The sequence below is a fragment of the Papilio xuthus genome, unplaced genomic scaffold (assembly GCF_000836235.2).
Source record: "Papilio xuthus unplaced genomic scaffold, Pxut_1.1 DF827542.1, whole genome shotgun sequence".
NCBI classification, from domain to species: Eukaryota; Metazoa; Arthropoda; class Insecta; order Lepidoptera; family Papilionidae; genus Papilio; species Papilio xuthus.
In genome coordinates this window covers 3816433-3834191 of record NW_013531107.1, presented here as the reverse complement: position 1 = coordinate 3834191, position 17759 = coordinate 3816433, and the positions used below count along the sequence as shown (strand labels likewise).

Here is a 17759-nt window from a genome sequence, read left to right as displayed (position 1 = left end):
TAGAGGTTGGCATCTTTTATACTGTTTAGTTGGCAGTCCTGCCGTGGACAACTGTTTTGTCAGTTGGTTTAAAAATTTAAATGCTGTACGCTTTTGTTATATAGATTTTGTTGTGAATTCTTTTAGACGACTGAAAAAGACTATGTGACTATAAATTAGCACTATTGTGCCCTAAAAACTATTGTGGTGTGTATTAGATATTTAAGGAATTTGAAGATATGTATTTTCAAGTAAGTTCAGTGCCTTCAAATGTAAATTGTTATGTTTCTTTATTGAAGTATCTTCAATAATACCGTGTTCTTCTAATTTATAGATTGATAATACTCCAGAACGTATTAAAAAGTCAAGGAAAAATGAAAACATCAAAAAAAGTCCGCCGAAAGAGGAATGTCCCCGACTAGTTTTGGCTCCATTTTCTCGGCCCCCTCAAGTGGTTTTCGAAAATGTCCTCATCGGGACGTCCTGTGAGAGGTGTTTGGAAATAGTCAACCCACTGAAACAAATTCAACAGGTACATTTTCAGTTACATGTAAATTAAATTTCCATTGAATGATAACTATCATTCAACTGAACAACTAACTACATGTTCCATTGAATGGAAACATTTTTACAGAAATTATTACTTACACCACTGAGTACCATCTAACAGAATTGTGCTACTAATTTTGTTTTATGTAAGGAGAGTAGTAATCAGATTCAATATTCTCTGATACCCTTCCATAATTAACAATATTTCAGTGCAGATTACACCAGAACCAATTTTTTAATAGATTATTTAAAAAAAAATCAAGAATTTCATGTAATCTTGGAGCTACCGCTATGTGTTTTATATTCATTTATAATTGTAAAAGTCAAATGTTAGGATTTGAACCTACTACCGCCAGATCAGTATTCTGCAGCCTAATCCACTAGACTTGGGTCTATATCAATCATCTTTAATTTTTGTATATAATGTTTAAATTTGCAGTTAATACTTGGCCGTTCTCTACCACAAGGCCTTATAATAGATTTGCCCGATGATGGTTTGTTCTTGGAACCTGAGACATGCTACTGTCTCACTATGGTGTGGACTCCATTGCAGCCCACTGCTCTTAGGGAAACCATTAGATTTACTAATGAGAACAGGGGCAGGTTTGATGTCCTTGTGGTACTCAAGTCTGTTATGGTAAGTTCTTTTATGAGTTTTTGTTCATTTTTTGAGAACACTTATCTTTAAGTACTGCTGTTTTTATATGAGAAGGGGAAACATGCAACAGGAACACTAAGGTGTTCATCGATGCCAATGGACATCAGCATGCTTAAAATAGTGCTTGTAAATAATGTAGCAAATAGATATAAATGTTGTGCTTTTGTGCAATAATAGATATAGCAGTGCATATATGCAGTTATGATAGTTAATATATATATTTTTTTAATTATCAAAGCTGGTAGGATCCTGGCTTTTTTTATTAAATTTCTTATCAATGAACAGTATTTATAAAGAATTTTTACTGATTATCTTTTAATGTGAACTAATTTATGTATTTATTTGTATTAAGCACTAATTTGAAATGTATGTGTGTATGTGTGAGTATATACAATATAATTAAAGATCCATTTTATTTTCTTTCAGAACATTAAAGGGAAGGGTTCAACAAAAACATCGAAAATATCGCCAGGTAAGATAAAAAAGAAAGCTGTAAAAAAATCTCCAGTGTTTGTAACTAAGAAGAGAGTTGAAGCTATTTACAAAACACAAAGAAAAGTGGACACCACAGTTAATGTGGTACAATCGATTCAACATCGGACTTATGAAATATGTGACAAGGAAAATATTTCAAATGACGAAAATTGTAATGACCCATACGTCAGCAGGTGCCCGTTAGAATTTTCCCCGGACAGTGATTTAAAATTTGACTTAACGGAAATATTCGGTAATGCACGTAAGCCTCGTAAAGAAAACCTAGCAAACAACACTAAATTATATGATTCTCAGTACGGCAACGAGTTTGACTCCCCAATGCAAAGAAATATTTTAAAACCATCAAACAGACAAGACCTTAAAACATTTGCAACAGATATCTTTGATAACTTTACTTTTACACCCTTAAAAACAATGCAATCCAAAAATGTTACGTTAGATAAAGGTCCTAAAATAATACTAAGTGTTAATTCTGATAGTGAATTCAATGACAGTCTTGACATTAAATATCCTGACAAAGAAAATGACACTCGATCAATAATATGTATGACATCAACTCAGCCAACAAACAAATGGCTAACTGTAGACCAATCAGCACACGAGAACGAAGAATTAGAATCGCCGACGAAGAGTAAGAAAATACCAAATACGTCGTCGCCTAAAGAAATAACAAGTCTAAATTTTTCTATAAACACTGAAATCTCACGCATCAGCGACTTGTCCTTTTTCCCTCAGAGATTTTCAACTGAAAGAAAAGTACTACCAAAAATTAATAACGAAACCCAAGAATTAATCAACGATACAAACCAAAACATGAGGCTTAATTCTGATACATATACAAAGGAATCTCCAAATACATTCTTGGAATATCCACAAATGAATTCCGAACCGAGATATGAGCCTTTCAGTATTAGAGACCCGAAATTATGCAGACAAGCTTTGTTTAAAGAGAATCAGTTTAGAGAAAGTTATGATAGGAGGAATGGAAACTTTTTTGAACAAAATAGATACAGTGATTTGAGATTAGACAGATCTCCACCACGATCTCTTACTCCTCCTCTGCAATCGATACCAGAAGAGAGTGGTATAGCTTTCCATTCGCAGTCATTTAATAAAACAGATAATCAGATGACAACATTTACCATTAACCGTACTTTCGATAAAAGCGGCGTATCAGGGCTTTCGAAACAAACATGGTCCAAAAAATCTGTCCATTGTGAACCAGAATTATGGAAAGTTCCAATTCCCATAGTCAAAAAAGCTGCAAAAACGAAAATTAAAACTGATATCGATGAAAGCAGAACATCAAGTAAACTATCAAATACACGATCAGAGGCGAATAAAAGTATAAATCAAAATATTTCCTTAAATCAGGTCGGAAACGTTTACTCTCAATCCTTCACAGTTGATCCATTTTCGTCCTCCACTTACTTCTATGACGTGGAAGCCGTAGAAAAGATCGAACAAGAGTTTAAAAGATGGTTAAACTATATTTTGACTCCGCCGGCAGATCTCGATAGTAATGTTGAGCAAAAAATTGATTTCGGCAAAGCATGGATTGAAAATAGAAACAAAGAAATCCCCGTCGCTCCAACAAAAGAACAAGTCAGCAGCACCTATCACAATAGTCACAGATTGATAAGTCTACGACGATCCGCACGAACATTATTGTTGAGTCCAGAAATATCCCAAGTGTTTGTGAAATTAAATTTACAAATCGATAAAAAGTTAATAGCTATCAGAAACGACCGCAATCTCCATTTAGATGTAGGACTACAGAAAATAATCATGGAATTGATATTATCTTACAATCCGTTGTGGCTTCGAATCGGTCTGGAAGCTATTTACGGATTCGTGATACAGCTGAAATCAAATAATGACATTGAAGGCCTGACCACTTTTATTATTCAGAGAATGTTCAAAAATCCACTTCTTAAAAATAAACATTCAAAATCGAGCGCTCCAAACATGCTTTTGCCTGCATACATGGAAGCTATTAAAAAGTTTACACTCAAGAAATTCTTCATGTTGGTGTTCTTCCTTGATCAAGCTAAGCAGAAAAAATTAATCCCGCACGATCCTTGTCTATTCCGTAGAAACGCTGTGTGCAAAGATAGTAGAGAAATCTTAATCCGTTTCACGAGGGAGCTGATTGCTGGTATTGGTGATATCACAAAACATTTACGGCCTCTCGGTTACGTTGTGTGTCATAAACAATCCTACTTAGATGAATATAAATACGCTGTTCACAACATCGCTTTGGATATTCGTGACGGAGTGAGATTAACTAAAGTCATGGAAGTAATACTTATAAAAAATGGCTTATTAAATCAGTTACGAACTCCTCCGATATCGCGCTTGCAAAAAATACACAACGTCCAAGTAGCTCTGAACGCATTGAAAGAAGCTAATTTTGTAATTGTTGGAGATATTAAGGCTACAGATATTGCCGATGGGCACAGAGAGAAAACACTATCGTTACTGTGGCAGCTGATACACGTGTTCCGTGCTCCATTGTTCATGAAAGCGGCAAATATCATACAGACTTGGTGGAGAAAGAAGTACGCCGTTGTGCTGGAACGAAAGAAGAAGGAACAAGAGTTACGCGATAAATTAAATAACGCGGCGAGTGTGATCCAAATATGGTGGCGCAGAATCCAATACAACCGCATGGTCGAGTTGAAAATGCAACAACTGACACACGCAACAATCATAATACAGAAATATTTCCGTAGATGGTTATATCGTAGTCGATATCAGAAAATGAAAAGAAGTATACAAATAATAGAAGAATGGTATTACGGTATTAAAAAGATAAGGCAAGCAAGAGAAATTTTAAAAGCTCTTCAAATGATACAAGCAGAAAAAAGATATGAAGCGGCGAGAAAAATACAAGCATATGTAAAAGGTTGGATTTGCAGAAAACGTTATCAAAAGACAGTGCAAAAAATAGTATTAATACAAAGCACAATCCGTTGCTTTATTGAAAGGAAACAATTTTTGCGTTTGAAGAAATCTGTTTCTTATATTCAAGACAAGTATAAAGGAAAGTTGCTAATGAGAGAACAGATGCGTTTGTTAGCTGTAAAAATAAAAAGTATTATTATAGTTCAAAGTTATTATAAAATGGTAAAACAACGACGACAATTTTTAGCTTACAAAAAATCAGTGGCTATAATAGAAAATCGTTATATTGCACTACTAAAAATGAGAGAAGCAAGACACGACTATTTGATTTTAAAACAGACAGCCGTGAGGGTCCAATCTGTATTCAGAGCGAAAAAATGTCGTTCAGAATACATTTATTGTAGAAGTTTAGTTATAAATTTACAAAGAAGGGTAAAGGCAAGACAACAAATGTTGAGAGATAGAGAAACGTATTTGAAAATCAAAACTGCTGTGAGCACAATTCAAAAGCACTTTAGGGCATATTTAAAAATGAAGAAAGAGAGATCCGCATATATCTTGCAACGAATTTCTGCTATTAAAATTCAAAAATATTACCTTTCATACCGTATTGCAAAAGAAATGAGAACAAAATATTTACGTATACGACAATCGGTTATTAAAATACAGTTTTGGTACAGAAGTGTTATGAAAATGCAACAACAAAGAAAAGAATATCAGCATCTCAGGAATGCAGCTATAATTTTACAAAGACGTTATCGAGCTCTTATATTGATGAGAGTTTGTAAAAATGACTTTGTAAAATTACAAAAAGCTACTTTTGTTTTACAAACACGGTACAGAGCCAACATACAAATGCGTGAGGAACAATTGAAGTATCACAAAATTAGAACCTCTTGTCTTGCTTTACAAAAACACATTCGAGCATATTTAGCTATGAAGAAGGAACGAGCGGCTTATATCTTGCAACGTAATTCCATTGTAAAAATACAACAATATTTCCGTTTGTATCAGATCGCGAAAAAAGAAAAAATTAACTACATACAGTTACGCAATTCAGTGATTAAAATACAAATGTGGTATAGAAGTGTCTTGGCAACACGCCGCTGTAGAAACCAATTTACACAAATTAAGAATGCAGCTTTAATTTTACAAAGACGTTATCGAGCTCTTACTACAATGAGAGTTTGTAAAAACGACTTTGTAATATTACGAAACGCAACAATTGCTTTACAAACACAATACAGAGCTAAAAAAGCAAGAACAAATTATGTAAATTTACGAAATTCGGTTATAAAAATACAGGCATGGTACAGAAGTATCATAAAAATGCGACATGACAGAAAAGAATTTGAACAGCTCAAGCATGCAGCTATAATTTTACAAAGACGTTATCGTGCTCTAATGCTGATGAGAGTTTGTAAAAAGGACTATGAAAAATTACAACACGCAACAATTGTTTTACAAAAAAGATACAGAGCTAAGAGGCAAATGCGTGAAGAACGATCGGAGTATCTTAGAATTAAAACATCATGTATAATCATTCAAACACAAATTCGAGCATATTTAACAATGAAGAAAGAAAGGACGGCTTATATATTACAAAGAAATTCTGCTATTACAATTCAAAAATATTTCCGTTCATACCAAATTACAAAGACAATGAAAATGAAATATATGCATTTACGAAATTCTGTTATTAAAATACAAATTTGGTATAGAAGTATTATGCAAATGCGCGAACAAAAAAAGGAATTTGAACAACTGAAAAATGCAACTATTACTTTGCAAAGACGCTATCGAGCTGTTTTGTTGATGAGAATTTGTAAAAATGAATACAACAAATTACTTAAAGCAACAAATGTTATACAAATATACTACAGAGCTAAAATACAAATGCGTATAGAGAGATCACTGTATACAAAATTGAAGACATCTTGTGTAATTATTCAAAGACATATTCGAGCACATTTAGCAATGAAAAAGGAACGAAATAATTATATTATGCAACGTAATTCCGCAACAAAAATACAAAGATACTTCCGTTTGTACCAGATTGCTAAGAAAGAAAGAACTCAATATTTAGAGTTACGAAGATCTGTTATCAAAATACAGACGTGGTATAGAAGTCTTTTGGAAATGTATCGCCAAAGAGAAAATTACGAACAGCTCAGGAAAGCAACTGTAATTTTACAAAGACGTTATCGTGCTCTTATGTTGATGAGAGTTTGTAAAAATGAATACAGCAAATTGCAAAAAGCAATAATTATAATACAAACACGATACAGAGCTAATTGTCAAATGCGTAAAGAAAAATCCAAATATGTCAAATTAAGGTTGTCTTGTGTTACAATTCAAGCTGCTTTAAGGGCGTACATTAAAGGTAAACAGGATAGACAGGCATATTTAAAACAAAAAGAATCAGCTGTAAAAATTCAAAATTGGTACCGATCTTGCAAGAAAAGTAGAGAAATTGTACATCAATGCTATACTGAATATTTAGACTACAGAAAGAAAGTAAAAATAGTACAATCCGTCATCCTCATGCACATCCAACGTAAGCGATATTTGGAAATAAAACAAGCTACAATTACAATACAACAACGTTATAGATTGTATAAACTAACAACGTTACAACGACAACAATACTTACAAATTAGACAAAATATTATAACAATTCAAGCTCATGTGAGATGTTATATACAACGAAGACGTTTCTTAACATTCCGATCGGCTGTTCGATTCCTTCAAGTCCTATATAGATACAAGAAGCAAAAGGAACTCCTTAAACAACGAAAGGTAGCCGCTGCGATATGCTTGCAAAAGAATATAAGATGCCATCTTGCGAAAAAACGTTACAACAATGTCATTAAATATATTAAATTAATTCAAGAATTATGGAAAGGAAAGCAAATAACAAGATCGATACGTTCTGAGTTTTTGAAGAAACGACAATCGGCGATCAAAATACAGGCTGTAATACGAGGATTTTTAGCACGAAAGAGGTTTGAAGTTGAAAAAGAAATGTTGATTAAACAGAAAGAGGAACAAAGGCGAAACTGGGCTGCTTCTAAAATTCAGGTGTGTAGTACATTTTAATTAAATTTATCATTCATTAAAACTATACTGAAGTTTTTTACAGTTATTTAAATTCGTTTATTGTTTTAGGCCCTTTTCCGCGGCCATCGTGTCCGCGTGACTAACAAAGACTCGCAGGTTGAGGAGCTTCGCACCAGATGGCGCGGTGGTGCGCTCGAGTCCAAACAGGAGTCGCTCAAGGAACGCAATGAGGAGGCCATGGAGCTCCTCCGCAACATGTCCGACATCGAATCTATCATTCGAACTTTTAGGTCACTGGGTAAGTTTACTTAGAATTTTGAATAGGAAAATTAAAATCATGATATAAATTAATTTTGACATAATTTTTCAGAATTGTTAACAGAAGTTTATCCAATGATGTACCACAAGAACGCATCTTCGGTAGTAGGTCATGTATATGTGTACATGGCTTTCATGAATCGATCCATCTCCAGTATCGAAGTACTGAAATATGCAGCTGCTGTGCTCGTCAATTTAGCTAGATACAAAGTCACTGGACCGAAAATATACAAAGTAAGATAATTAATGTGACTATTGCGAAATAATAGTTCAGTTTTGTCAATTTTAAATGTTGATTGTTACAAGAGGATACTTGTAATTTTTTTGCGTAATTTTTACAGAGAGATCGCATTCCGCCGATATTAAAATTCATGTTGCGATTCAGTAGCAGCGAAACTAAGCTGTTTTGTATATTTTCAACATACTTATGGATATTTTCGAAATACGAAGCCATAAAACAGGTATTTTATTTTTACGTCATAAGTTTCAGCTTTCTTTGATCATGTTTTCAGTGAAATAGATAAGTAAAATTTTATTGTTGTTTCAGGATCTATCAGAATTTCTTCACATACCCGAAAATCATAAAACACTGATGACAATAAAGAGTAATGTTGACAGAATGAAAAGAATGACAAACAATTCAAAACATCGCTTCCATACACCACAGCCGTTCAAAACGATGCCGCGAATTTATAATCATCATGGAGACAGTTTGAACCACAGCGTAGCTAACTCAAATTGCACTGGCAGGTCAAAAATCGTATTACCCGCATTAGAACCTGACTACGGTATCACAAGAATGGAGGCCCCACAATACTTCGAAGATTCCCAGCAAGCTATCGATTGCTTGATAAAGACATACAATTTATAACTTTTTAATTTAATTAATTATTGTTGTAAGACTATAAATGTTAGATCTAATATATTTCATTAATTAATTTGTAGATAAGTTTGTTTGCATTATGTAATACGTTTATTAAATTCATGTTGACATACAATAAATATCTTTAAAAAATCATGTTTAAATCATTGCCTAGTAGTATGACATACCTAGCAGCAACACTGAGAATAAATCTATTGAGTAGCTGATTTATGTGTTCTTCCAGACGATGTTCTACATCCATGCCAAATTTGATCGAAATCCGTTGAGCTGCCCCTGAAATACCTTTTAACAAACATCCATCCATCTATTGGGCACAGTTTTGCAACCCTCATCCCTCAACCGTTAAAATTTCCTTTTCTGTTGTCTTGAAAGCATTACATCTGGCGTAACCACGATAACAGCGCTACTCTCGCCGGACCGGATCTTTATGGGACCATCACGACAAACATTGTTATGAAGCAGCATACAGCAGAAAATAAAATACAAATAAAAATCTTTAAAATAATTTTTCAATTATAATAATTAAAAAAAAACGGAAAAACGGGCGGTCACTCGTGTGGGATGCCACATGCGTGGACACTGTTGCTCCATCCCACGTGAGAGCGACCGCTCGTAAAGCCGGCGCAGCTGCGGCGACAGCCGAAATCAATAAAAGGCGTAAATATGCGGCGTTGGCAGATCCGTATATATTTGCGCCTTTTGCCGTGGAGACCTTGGGGCCTTGGGGTGCGGAAGCCCGTCGCCTGTTTAAGGAGATTTCCGCACGCCTCATCGACGCCTCAGGGGATCCAAGGGCTGGCGCGCATTTCGGCCAAAGGTTGAGCCTGGCCATCCAACGGGGAAATGCCGCCAGCCTCTTGGGAACCCTACCGTGCGACCGCAGCGATTTGGGGTCGATTTTTTATATTATTTAGTTTTATTTTTAGTTTGGTTTAGTTTTAGTATATAGTTTATAGTATTATTTTGGTAGTTTAATTAATTAGTTTTATTAAAATAATAAAATAATTAAATATTTTGTAAAATAAAACGTAGCCGTAACAAGAATTTTTTGTCTATAACATTATGTCATTCTGTCAAAGTGTGAATCACTAATGACGTATGTCAGAAATATAAACAAACTATCATTATCATTCAAATAATAAATGAACATTCTTTGAATGTAAAGCTTCCAACAAAGTTAAATACCATCACACCTAAATGGATGAACTTGTTAATTATTTGCTGTTAATATTGGTCATATTGCCAGTACTTCTGTTTATTAATTTATGGGCCGGAATAGGATGGGAATTATTTGTAAACAACTAAGGATTTCGCTTTTGATGCCGATGCACGTAAGAGAAGAATCTACGATTTTAGAAAGAAATTATTTACGTGATGACATAGGTGCATGTGTTAAGAAATACCTGAAAACATATTATTTAAGGATGTGCCTAGATTTTAAGCAGAAGAAACAGAGAAGTTTCCTCAACAGTATGTCCTCATGAACTCCTGTTTTAGATAAAAACGGAAATGTCAAAGTTTTGTTTAATAAACCTGTTGAGATATATAATTTATAATAGGACATTATATATAACCTTAATATGTAATCGTTTATAAGATTTGAAAAGATGGTGCATCTTTATATATATAAAATTCCATAAAAAGCTTGTTATTACATACATTTATTTGTTATGGAACAGGAAACCGAGAGTAATATTTAAATAAAACAATATCTTTTTAAAAAAGATAAATTTCTGTTAAAGTTTTATTTATACAATAAGTCCTCTATTTGGCATAAATAATATCAATAACTTAATATAAAATTTGTCTTAATTTAAATTTCACTAGATAACAGCAATTCTTCCATGCCCATATGACCTCTGTGTCTCCAAACTCTATAACGGGCAATGTCCTTGCGTGTTACCATACCTACAACCTGAAATATTAAAATTAAATTAACACTGATTTATATATTTGCAAACTTCACTTATGGGAACTTTAGTCAAATCCATTTTAGTTGCACCCATTAGTCAATTGACCAATTTAAAATAATTAATTCAATTTAAAAGGGATACAAAGTATTAACTTCATATGTTAATATAATAAAATGTAACATACTTCATTTACATCATTGACTATAGGAAGATGCCTCAGCCCTAGAGCTCGGAATAGTTTGAACAATCTCGGTAAAGAGGCACGATGTGGCAATGTGTACGGAGAAGGATTCATAAAAGGCCTTAAATCAATTGAGCATGATTTCTCCCATTCTTCTATTTGTAGCTGTAAAAAAATAACCATAAAATCAATAAATAAAAGTAGACATTGCTCAATAATATAGGTTTCTGGCAACAAAGTTATTCAAACTACAATAAAAATTAAAAAAATATTAATAAAATAACCTCATCAATTGATGGATAACGTGGATATTCCTTCCGGAACATGTTCATATCAACATTTAAGTTGGACCATGTTGTGTTTGCGTTCTCATTGTATATCTTATTCTGGAGCAGCACTATCAACTGCGATCTGAGTATTAATCCTCTGAGACGTTTGTATGTTGTCACCTCCGCCTGTGTCATAAATTTATTTTAAAAATTTAAACATAGAACAATTCTTATTGTGGAGTGTTGATATTTTTTTAATTACTAACAAACACACAAACAAACAATATGTAGTCCTCATTCGAGATGGGGAAGAAAGCAAAGGATTTTAGTTTTATGCTACAAAATTCAGTTTGACTTTGGTTGCTATAAGTTATCTTAGTGTAATTCACCAACGGTTTTAGCGTTTTCGGCGCCCTGGGCCGAGATTTTCGCGTTGCCCCATTTTCTTAGTGCTGGGGGAAATCTTCCAAAGATGGTATCTTACGGTGCGCCCTGGGCGATCGCCCCGTGTTACCCTACTGGTGTAATGTAAACAAATGTTATCCTCACATGATCTGATAGCGGTGGATCAACAACTGGGAAGCCATTGTAAGACACAAGTCGCAGCAGCTCGAGCACGTGTCCGACGCTCTCAACAGTGCGTAGTGTGAATACAGGGTGAGACATCACCTCGGATGCGTACACCGTGTGTGTGAGAGGTGGCGGCTCCCAGCCCAGCAGGGGAACCCCTGCTAACTGGATGTGGATGTCATAGATACCCTAAGGACAGAATTTTTATATCACAATATTTCCTTGAATTCGATTGGGATTAAAAAATGTTAAATAATAAAGTTTAAATGTTGGTATTTTTAATGTTTTTCTTTGCATTGTTAGTGTTGCTTGTTTTTGAACGGATTAAATGTCTTATTATCAAAATAAGTAAAAAAGAATTGTTATATTTACATAACTTTGGAACGTCTATTGAAATACGGGATTACAAAATTATAGACATGGCGTTGAATTAATAAAAAGGGTCTTGACAGACACACGGACGGACGATCAAGTGATCCTATAAGGGTTCCGTTTTTTTCCTTTCGAGGTACGGAACCCTAAAAAGTAAAAAAGCGAAGTGTAAATGAAAACAGTACTTTGATAACCGAATTCATTATAATCGGTATATTCCAATTCCATACCTCGTTGAAGAAATCGCCTGTCCACTTGGCGACGACTAGAGTAACAATGATTGGCAGCGCGTTGGAGATCTGACCAGTGGTCTCAATGATGATGACTGTAAGAGATATGGTCATGCGCACGACACCGCCCAGCTGAGCCGCAGCGCCCACAAGCGCATACTTCGCTGGATTTATACTCTATACCAAACATGAAACCAAAGGAAATTATTGTTTATCAGGCGTTAAAAGAACCAGAAATTCTAAAATACCAAATTATTTCCCATCCTTATATATTTTCGATGGCCTTTTGACTAACTTTTATAATGAGATTGTATTTTATTGAAAATTTTTGGTAGTTATAATACTAATATTAGAAATGCGAATGTTTAGATGGATGGATGAATTTTAAGGTTCATTTGAAGGTATCTCTAAAACGGCTCAACGGATCCTGCGAATATTTGGCATGGATGTAGAAGATAGACTGCAAGAACATAGTCTACTTTTTTTTATGCCGCGCGGACGGAGCCGCGGGCGACAGCTAGTCTTCTATATAAATCGTTTAGTCACTCGTACACACTTACATTAGAAGGAAGCATATATTGTATCAAAATTGCGAGCAATCTTCCCCATGCGGCGCCAGTCAGCAAGTTCGGAATGAACAAGCCACTAGACACAGCCAACCCGAAAGTCCACGTCGACAACAAGAAGTAGCAGATAATGAAGACCAGCAAGGACCACGGCTTGTAGGAACCGATAGGATCGTGTAAGAACGAACGGACAGATTCTTCAGGCGTTTGGAACCAGATCGCTGCCATTGCGTTGTATTCACCGTCCGCACAGAATAACTGCAATAATATTAAATTTATCATTTCGTTCGCAGTATTAAATAAATAAAAATACAGAGATATATAATTGAAAAAATGTGTTTTGTTCAGTTATTAAAAGCATTAATGAGGGTAGATTGTAAAGTGGTAAAACCTATTTAAATATGTTAACCATATTGGTGACATATCAAAGTAGGGTAATATTAAAAAACTACACATCGTAAGCAATCTTAAGTTAATTACAAATATGATTAATATTCGTGTTGTTTTTTTTTGCGGCTACCTGCAGCGGATTCTTGGTGGGGTCTTCGCCGAGTGGACGACAGTCGTCAAGCAGGAACATCATGAGGAAACCACATGTTGCGCTCGCTGCCGCCACAAGACACGCCTCCACCACGCGTAGCCACGGAGCACTTACATACCTGTTCACTTAATTTTGTTAAAGTACCCACACTTTCAAACGTCATATTGTTATAATTATTAGTATATTACAGTTCATACCAATTTACTGACATTTTTATTAGTTAAGTACTTCAAAAATAGTTTTTAATATTAATTTCTCCTTATCTTTAACCAAATTAAAATCTGCATGGATCTCGCTGAAATTTAGCATAGATGTAGAACAAAGCCTGGACGAAAACATTGGCTATTTATTAGGTTTCTTATTCCGCGCAGACAGATTCGCGGGCGAAAGCTAATATATATATAATTAATGATATACCTTATTCTAAAAACGGCCAGCCTGTAATTAATGTAGTTCCATAGCGCACCCAATATACCGCCAACCGCACCAAATAACATGAACACGGGCAGTTCATAGAATTGAAATGGAAACGGTTCCATTTTACCCAAGTTTAATAGACCTGAAGAACGATATGAGAGGTAAATAACCTTAGAATAAAATCATAGGAATGATGACAGTTTTATTTGAAGGTCAAAAATATATACCTGGGTAACTCAATTCCCCTGGATGTCCATGATAAGCAGATAGAGCAAAATTCAAAGTAAATGTTGAAACAACAGTCCCAAAAAATGTCCTCCATGTTAATGCCTGATTCCAAAAACTGGTTCCTTCCTCTAATGAGAACAGTACACCACCTTAAAGAAGACAGACACATAAATAATCTGGTTTAAAGCAAAAGAAACAATGCAAATAAGATATTATAATCTTACTAATATTATAAATGCGAATGTTTAGATAGATGGATGGATGGTTGTTTATTCGATTGTATCTCCGAAACGTCTGAACAGATTTTGATGAAATTTGGCACACATGTAGAACATAGTCTGAAAGAACAAATATGATACTTATTAAGTTTTTGTTTTACCGCGCGGACGGAGTCACAGGCGATAGCTAGTAATAATATACGTATATGAAGAAAATGTTGCAATATTGTTTTACCAAGTTGGTGTGATCTATTCCGGAATATTAAAAAGCTATTATACTTGGCTAAACTAAGTTAATATTTGTGTCATAAACATGATTTATTACTTTGCAATTAAACTTTCTAAATATAAATTATACCAATTGGTGCCCCAAAAGCCGCGGACACACCGGCCGCCGCGCCTGCCGACACAAAATCTCGCTTCTCGTGATCCTCGCGGAAGTAATGAAATATTTTAAAATCTTTGTTGAATGTCGTGCTCTTTCCTTGCGATATACCCGCCGCCACTACCGACCCACTGTGGATCATAGGACCTTCCTAAAACGTTAAACATTTTTTTATAAAATAATTTATTATCATATAATAAAAATATAAAGATCTTCAAGGTCATGTGGACATCTTCGTGTAGTGAGTTCCTTTTTATGCCAAAAAAAGGTTTAGAATGGAATGTATTAAACAGACACCTCTAAAATTTTTCTAAAGCTAGGGGGAACTATTTAGGGGAACACCAAAGTACCATAAAGTGATTTAATAAAATCTACTTAATTTAAAATAAGCATTCAATAGAGACAAAGTAAGAAGCAGCAATTATACCTTTCCACCAGCCAATCCTCCAACCACAGCAGTAATGACACCAACCGCCTTCACCACCAGTGTCTTGATGCGCACCACTCTCGGTACTTTGACACCGTTCAAATAACATTTCACTTGCGGTATGCCACTGCCTGCTGCTACTGGCTGTACACACATAAGATTAAACCAGGTTCTTGAAAGGTAAATACTTAAAGTACTTAATGGGACCACTACTTTACTATTAAATATTGTTTTTTTTTTTAAATAAGATAATGGGGCAAACGAGCAGCTGGAACATGTGTTCAACGACATTCATGAACATTTTTCATACCAGAGACACTACAGAACGCATTGCTGGCCTTTGAACATGACATTTACATTGGAATATAATTTTTAAGGTAATTTGTTTAAGGTAGCCTAATAAATATATTTAATTTACTTTGCCTTTGATTCTCTTTTACAGGTAATCTTTAAATATCTTCCTTTTTAATTTAATATTTTAAAGCAAAACCAATGAAACATAATGAGGACAAAGTGATAAAAGGAATTGAATATGTTAGGTACCTAAACTGGAAATGAGATAACATGGATGACGTAATAATATCGCTAAATTTCCGTTTTAATACTTTTATTGAATATTAACAATATTAATAGATTCTAAATCAGATTTAACGTTCAACGATTGGTTGAACAAAATTGTAAATTTGGACCGACTGCAGTTGTGATTCAAATGTACAATAGACTGCTAATTGTCATACTTAAGTATAGATAGTATAGCTATAGAGTGTTCTTTACGGATTTAGTAAGAGAAATCTAAGGAACTGCTAAGTATTCATTAACCTACATTGACTGGCAATTATATTATGAAAACATACCCTAAACTTAGATGACCTAACATTAATAACTGTTATGTTGCAGCAACAACTGATTTGTGTCCTGTTGTATTATTATAATGTGTAATTGGGTTATGAAGAAATTTATCTAATACTTAATAAATTACATAACATTATCTTACCTCAACATATGAGACTAATACAGACCCAAAAAATACTATACATATATTTGATAACACCCACAACAGGTATGGTATATATAATTTATCTTCCAATACATATATGTCAACAGCTGTATGTATATTAAGGAATTGGTTATATACAATTTTCTCTATATATGTCACCAACTGTTTATGAATACTGCCCATTTGTAATAAACCTAGGAAAATTTTGGAGATATCTTCAAACAGAGATCCATCTATCCATCTAAACATTCACATTTATAATATTAGTAAGATGATGCAGTATCCAAGAATCTTGTCATAGTAACAAGAATCTGACTTGATCTATATATAGGTCTAGTTTCAGCACTGTGTCAAACTTGTAAAAGGATACATTTTTTAAGTTGCTTATATTTTATTCTTGAGAATTCTTCTATGCATATATCAATTATAAAAGCTATGAGCGCTGTCACTACTCCAATCTGTAGGATGACAAACCACCGAGCAATGTCCTTCCATACAATAAATGGGTAGCCTCTTTTACGTTCCTCATCAAGGAGTAAATGGTTCTCACATGTGTCATAATCCAAGCTCTGTAACATTGGAGAATTATTCAGTGCATATTGTCTTTGTTTCTATATCAAATCCTAAACATGGCTTTTTCAGCCATGAGACTGCTGGGCATAGGCCTCTTCCAAAGATCGCCATGATGATCAGTCCTGTGCTATCCACATCCAGGATACTTATTAAAAAAAATTATTTGTTGCAAATTGTGCGATATGGAATGTGATATTGTAAAATAAGGATAGATAATATTACAAAGTTATGTGTTATATTTGGATTGATAGGCAGGATAAATGCTTGTTAATATTTTAATCATATAAATTTAATAAAAGGAAAAATGTTTTTAACCAATGCTTACCTCATATTTAGCGGAGAGTATATTCATAGAACCAGGTTCAATTTTTTGAACTGGGTGTCTTCTCCTTACTCCATGGCTACCATTTAATTCATCATCATCTGAATTCTAAGTAAAGTAATATAATTATTTTCAAGAAACATGTTGTAGATTATTTCTGGACAATAAAAATCTCAAATATATTCAATGGTTTAATTCAGACATTTAGACAAAGAATTATAACGATAAACACTATTATTTTATGAAAAAAAAATGAAATGTTAAGTGTCAGGTCAAATGTTTGGGTTAATTTGTTTTAAATATAGTGTAATAGTAGGTTCATAAAAATACCTGTAACGTAACTGATCTATTTAGCTGTGCATAGTTAGAACTGCTTGCTTCATTGCTTATCAATTGTGCCGTGTCAGATGTGGTTTCACTTACAGTTTCTTCAACATGAGTCGGTCCACTATCATTAATCATTTTGTATAATTAAACAGCACAATATGCTTAAAAATTATCACATAAATAGCATATCACATAGTAATACAGTATTCCTCCTATAAAATTAAAACGCAACAATAATATTCATCGTCAACATCTATTGTTTGGAAAACAGAATCGGAATCTGACATAAGTGACAACATATGACTGTGACACATAGCTTGACACTTGACATTTTGTTACTTCTAAAATCAAAGATAAGTAAGATGTGTATAATT

At 34.1% G+C, this 17759-nt stretch overlaps 2 protein-coding genes across 3 annotated transcripts; one reads left to right on the top strand and one right to left on the bottom strand.

The window, feature by feature from the left end:
- Window positions 1–59: 59 nt before the first annotated feature.
- asp (microtubule assembly factor abnormal spindle) lies at window positions 60–8947 on the top strand. The gene is made up of 8 exons (XM_013313878.1): window positions 60–230; window positions 314–511; window positions 968–1165; window positions 1613–7669; window positions 7757–7946; window positions 8019–8200; window positions 8308–8427; window positions 8514–8947. The coding sequence occupies exons 1-8, from the start codon at window positions 219–221 to the stop codon at window positions 8835–8837; spliced, it is 7281 nt and encodes a 2426-aa protein (XP_013169332.1). The 5' UTR covers window positions 60–218; the 3' UTR covers window positions 8838–8947.
- A 1650-nt stretch (window positions 8948–10597) lies between these two features.
- ClC-b (chloride channel protein 7) lies at window positions 10598–17697 on the bottom strand. 2 transcript variants are annotated; one of them, XM_013313818.1, is made up of 15 exons: window positions 17401–17697; window positions 17062–17166; window positions 16534–16732; window positions 16161–16270; window positions 15167–15310; window positions 14713–14890; window positions 14136–14285; window positions 13909–14050; window positions 13471–13609; window positions 12945–13208; window positions 12385–12561; window positions 11762–11971; window positions 11228–11398; window positions 10947–11108; window positions 10598–10764 (listed from the first exon to the last, which is right to left on the bottom strand). In XM_013313818.1, exons 1-15 carry the CDS (start codon window positions 17518–17520, stop codon window positions 10663–10665), a joined length of 2373 nt encoding a protein of 790 aa, XP_013169272.1. In that variant the 5' UTR covers window positions 17521–17697; the 3' UTR covers window positions 10598–10662. The 2 variants fall into 2 exon arrangements, with proteins under 2 accessions (XP_013169272.1, XP_013169271.1); XM_013313817.1 differs by having other exon boundaries at window positions 17389–17696.
- Between the last annotated feature and the right edge of the window lie 62 nt (window positions 17698–17759).